Below are 5,910 nucleotides of genomic sequence, written 5' to 3' on the forward strand. Positions count from 1 at the left end.
GAGGTCTGAACTGAACCACGGATTTGGAGAATGGTATATCTTTTGGCAAGGTGCAGAAGGATAACTGTTGAAAGTGTCTGATCTATTGGCTGAAACAAGGTTCTATTATATTGTATTGTATATTGTACTGTAATTGTGAAACAGCATTAATTGGTTTAGTATGTGAACGGTCACAGCTTGACCGTATCTCTGTCTATAACGCCTGACAATGTGGTTGATATCATAGGTGACATCACAGTGATCTCAGATACTCAGAGCAGGAATCTCCATATATGGGCATAAAAACAGGTGACATCACTGTGATGTCAGCTACTCAGAGCAGGGATCTGCTCTGAGTAGCTGAGCAGATCAGGGATCTCCATATATGGGCATAAAAGGGATTCTGTGCTGTGATGTCAGCTACTCAGAGCAGGGATCTCTATATATGGGCTTAAAAGGGATTCTGTTATGTCAGATAACTCAGAGCAGGGATCTCCATGTATGGGCATAAAAGGGATTCATGGCCAAGACAGATGGCACGACCTCGCCCTTTAGGTATTATACATTTGTACAGATATTATCATTATATCACTAAATTATTGTGTTTTTAAGTTGGCTCTGTTCATGTACGACAGTGGTTGTTTTCGTGAGGTTAAATCAATTCTGGGCTATATACAGTACCTGGGTTATGTATGCTTTAGTAATATGACAGGAGATATTGTGTTACGAGAAGACAGATAATTTCTGAAATATCTGCTGCTCATTATACAAGACATCAACCCAAGATGAAGATTGTGACTGGAAATATATGACATGGAACCTTACATGAACGCATAAAGGCTCAAGATGATTGTGTGAAAGAGCATCTTTAGATGTCAGTGACAAAATACACTGAATAGCTATTCCACAGGAATCATAGGTTTTGTGGAGACAGGGAATCCAGATGTTGTTTCTATAAGAGAAAAGCTATTTAAAAAAAAGTATTCAAAAATACATTTACGAAATGTCTACATACAATCCGCACTCTCTGTAAAAGTCTCAGGAGTCTTTTTAAATAATGTTTATGATCCGCATCAGTCTACCAAACATAGACGTGTTCCGGCATGCAGACCTTCGCCAGTGTTAGTACCATAAAAAGTGGTGGACAAAGTATACTCAAGTATTGAACATTTTAAATTACAAAGTAATATTTTCTTTTAAATATCAATGGATTGCTGTATTGAACTTTAGAACATTTCCAAAAATAGTGAAAATGGCACATCTACTATGTCTAAATGTAGAAAGAAGGGACGCTTTGGAAATGAGAAGATTCCCAGATGGGTTAGTGTCAAAGTGTCCTTGAGCAAGATCCGGTGAAGAGCAGGTTGGTGCCTTGCATGGTTTCTTCTGCCCTTGGGGTATGAATGGGTGATGGATGTAATGCACATTGAAAAAGGGCTTTGGATAAAGGCACTATATAATAAATTCACCATTTACCACTTTATTCATTTATCTCAGAGGGCTCTGGGTAAGATGGTAAAAGGCAGGATGGGGCTGGTGGCCTCCAGCTCCAGGGCGATGAGGAAACAGTCTGTAGCGGCTGCAGCGTTGCCCTGAGCTTGCAACACCTCCCCTAGACTGTTCCACACATCATGAGCCATACAGTCCACCTGCACAGCATCCCTCAGAACCTTCTCTGACAGACTGTAACGCTGGAGCTGTTGGAGAATCACACCCAGTCTCTGCATGGTCTTGACATGCGTGGGGTTGATGGACAGGGCCTCCTCGTACCACCGCTTGGCCTCGTCCATGTTGCCCCGCAGCTCGGCGCCCCGGCCACGCATGTAGAGCACCTTGTGCGAAGTGGGGAAAAGGTTGGCAGCCTCCTTTGTGCACGCCATGGCATCAGCAAGCTTGGACATGCCAATGAACACCTCCGCTGTGTGCAGCCAGATCTGGGCCAGAGTCATCCAGGGGTTCAGGGGGCTGTGGTTTGCAGCGCTGCTCTGCAGGGAGGATGCCACCTCTGATAGGGTCTGCTCCACACGGCTGTCTGCTATGGATGTTGCATGGTCTGAACTGCTCCCAGGGTTGCTGAGATCAGGCACCCCCATGGAATTGAGCTGCTGTTTGTCCGAGATGGCTCTATCCATCAGACTGATGCCACGTATCGAGTCGGTCGGGTTGGTAAGGTTGTAGAAGCTCTTCCAGATCTGCAGCATGTGTTTACAGGTTAGCAAAGCCTCGTGTGGCTCTCGACACAGTGTTTCTAGCTTCAGCTTAGTGTACAAAAGATTGAAGTTCTTGGGGTATTTGGACAGGGCCATTTCTATGATGTCGAAGGCGTCATGGTAATGTTTCTGGGCAGACAACAGCAAGGCCAGCAGGTGGAGGGAGTGGACATAATCTCCCTGGAGTTGCAGAGCGTGTCGGACATAGCCCAGCGCCTCTGGAATCTGTCTAGACACAGCCAGCTGCAGGGCAAGGTAGAACGCTGTTACATGGTCTGTAGGAGACAGACTCTGCGCTCTCTGTAAGGCTGCCAAAGCCTTCCTCTGGTAGTTGTCCTGTGTGCCTCTCAGCGATGCGTCAGTAGCCTTGAGGCTGTAGACCAAGCCAAGAGCCAGATATCCTTTGGCTCTGAACTCTGCTGCTTTATTCCCCATGTCCAAGACAATGTTGGCAAAACACTCACCCTCATCCAACCAGTGCAAGGGTCCTATGCACAGTTTGACGGCCAGCAGGGGGATGGTGGGGTCATCCGGTTTGAGGTGAATGCACTCCTTGAGAACCTTGACGGCTCGCGCCGACTTCCCAGTGGCCATCAGTGACAGGGCCCACTGGTACCACAGGTGGAACTCGTCAAAGGCGAACTTCATGGCTCTTTCCAGGCACTCAGACAGCATCTCATACCCTCTTCTGCCCAGAGCTATAGTCAGCAGATCGTACACCAACGAGGCGGACTGGAGGTTGATGATACGATGGTTGTGTTCGGGTATATGGTTGGCAATGGACTCGCTGATGAGAAGCAATAGCAACTCCTCTCTGTTCTCCTGGGGACAAAACGGATCATCTCCAGAGTACAATTGTGGATGTCGGCTCAGGGTGCAGTCCTTGGTGTGAGTGTGTCCTTGTCCTTGTCCCAATGGCGACACAGTGGGCAGATCTTGCTGCGTGGGGTAGTCCAATGGGTACGTAATGGGTAGATCCTCTCGCTGCTGTGGGTTGTCCAGTGGAGACACAGTGGAGGGATCCAGAGAAGATCCGCCCACTGCTCCCCACGGAGACCAGTAGCTCTGCTCGCACGCCCCCCTGAGTAAGATCTCCGCTAGCTGACGGGCCATGGTCATGCAGAGGTTCTGAGTCGTTCTCGTTTCCACGGCTCGTAGAATCTCCCGGAACCGAGCCATTCTTTGCATCAGGTCACCGTTCGTGAAGTGGATGATGTGTGTCTTCTGCAGGTCCATCTCAAGGAAGTATCCCAGCTCCTGGTCCTGAGTCACAGAACCCGGCTTGGGACTTTGATTCTGCGTGCCTGCCGACATCACCTTCTCCACCTCTTGCAAGTAGAGCAGAGCGATGTCTCCAGACTTCTCATAGCAGCTGAGTATGTCTTGGTACCGTTCAGGCGTGCTCCTACGTCGGGACAGTGACCCTGTATCAGAGGGGATTGGAGAGACCGCAGGGACTTTCTCCAGACACAACCCCTTAGTAGCATAGGCCTCCGCTATCATGAACAGCCTGTAGACCGGAGCTCCCACAAGCTGCAGATCGTCCAGATTCACTCTGCTGTAGTGGGCCAGGGCATCTCTGTACTCTCCCTCCACGTAGCAGAGTTTAGCTATCAGAAGGCTGGCCTCCTGCAGGTAGTCAGCCTTGAGGGTTCCTCTGTCCAGAGCAGCTATGAAGTGTTTCCTGATCTCTGCCAGTTTGGGTGTTGTTCCTCTGGGACTGGCTCCCTGGTTGATAGGGAGCTCCTTTAGATAGGTCTGGAGCTTGTACTGCCCCAGAAATAACTCCCCTAGGTCATCACTCGATACGGATTTGGCCAACAGCTGCCGTACTAGTTCAGGTATTTTGTTCCATTGTCCTTCTGAGCGGCATCGCTCGATCTCAATCTCCAGCCGTGAGCCAGACTTCCTCGCAGCCATCCTCAGAGTATGAGACTAATGCCATTGAACTGCCTGGCAGTGGGATTAATCTGTTTCCCCCTGAGTTGTTTTCGAACAAGGTTGAAGTATAACACTATATAACACACGTTAAACAAGCTGGTCAATGGAACTCTGATCTGATGTCCACATGACACAAACCGTTGCCATGAATGCTTAAAACCGATTTGCGCAGGCATCCTTGCATTTTGTCCTGAATTTAACTTTGTAAGTTAAGTTTGTAAGTTTTTAAGTTTGGTAAACATTTGTCTTGACAGATATCCACTTACCGTCTGATGAGTGAGAATATATTTCACTGTGTACCGTCACGGTACACAGTGAAATATATTACAACCATCATTCCTAAAATGTTTACCTGTAAAGAATAGAAAGACGTTGCATTGTTGCTGGCTTCAAGTCCTGAATGTATTCTACTGAAGCAAGAATCACATCTCCATACATAATGAAAACATTGTCCATCAATGCATCGTAACACATAAGGGGGATTAATGAAAGATTATTTCAACCGCATCTTCTCAATACACTATGAATTCAAATGCATTTACAACACAGAATGTTAAATAAAATGACTTTTTACAGTTATTTTGTTACATTAGGAGCACATCTAGGCTATATTAGCCTACACCATGACAACACGGCCAGCTGCTGGGAAAACACACACACACACACACGCACGCACGCGCGCACACACACACGCACGCACACACACACACACACACACACACACACACACAACTTCAGCTGGACACAAGTGTCTCGCTGGGACCCAAACTTACATTAAAAATCACACCTAGTGTGAAATGAGCGTTGCTATTTATGAGTAAATTTCATTAAGTGTCACGCGAAGCTTGGCCAATGTGACCCTGGGCCTACCGTACAACACGCGCTTTGTGCCAAGATGTAGGCCACGCCTCAGAGCCCGGACAAAGCCAGGAGCACAGCTCAAAATACATAAAAAATATAGACATTTATATTATTATTATCCTGACTACTAATTGAAGCCGAGGCCGAATTGGCCCGAATCACATGAAAGAGGCCTCACAGCACATGGTTGGTTCTACAGACTCCAACTTTCGCATGCAGATAGCTCAGATCTTTGCCTACGTTCTTAGCTATAGGCCTCAACGCGGTACGCGGTTTTCCGGAACCGGTGCGAAAGGTTTGGAATCTCCGTATGCAGAGCTGATGTCTGCCATCAGGCTGTTTTCCGGAAACTGGCACAAGCACTGACTCATTTTGACATCACTCCTGTGCAAATAAGACGATTCTTCCACACTTTCACTTTGCACTCTAGGTAAAGTACCGGTATGCGGAGATGATGTCTGACATCAGGGTGTTCTGGAACCGGCACAAAAGACTTCGGTGCGCGCGTTCCCCGCCGCAGTGGGGAGTGCAGTGCCCGGCCTCGACCCGACGGAATCTCTGTATACGGAGCTGATGTCTGACATCAGGGTTTTCTCCATAATAATGGGCATAAAGGGACACAGACAGACAGATACAGAGATCTCCATATACGGGCATAAAAGGGACACAGACAGACAGATAGAGATATCTCCATATACGGGCATAAAAGGGACACAGACAGATACAGATATCTCCATATATGGGCATAAATGGACACAGGCAAACAGATGGTCAAAACGGGTCCTATGACAACAGGTTTAATGGGACCGTTCGTCCCACCGGCCTCAAATTCGGCACACGCGTTCCCCGACCCGATGCGTGGCTTTCCGGAACCAGCGCGAAAGGTTCGGAATCTCCGTATGCAGAGCTGATGTCTGAC

The 5,910-nt window shown here is 47.8% G+C and overlaps 1 protein-coding gene across 1 annotated transcript; it reads right to left on the bottom strand.

Annotated features, from left to right (window-relative positions):
• Window positions 1–1,472: 1,472 nt before the first annotated feature.
• On the bottom strand, window positions 1,473–4,109 carry LOC308307907 (tetratricopeptide repeat protein 7B-like; the record flags this gene model as incomplete). The annotated part of the gene is made up of 1 exon (XM_080753238.1): window positions 1,473–4,109. One exon carries the CDS (start codon window positions 4,107–4,109, stop codon window positions 1,473–1,475), a length of 2,637 nt encoding a protein of 878 aa, XP_080609364.1.
• Between the last annotated feature and the right edge of the window lie 1,801 nt (window positions 4,110–5,910).

The sequence above is a fragment of the Nannobrachium achirus genome, assembly GCF_963921795.1.
Source record: "Nannobrachium achirus genome assembly, chromosome: 22".
Taxonomy (NCBI): domain Eukaryota; kingdom Metazoa; phylum Chordata; class Actinopteri; order Myctophiformes; family Myctophidae; genus Nannobrachium; species Nannobrachium achirus.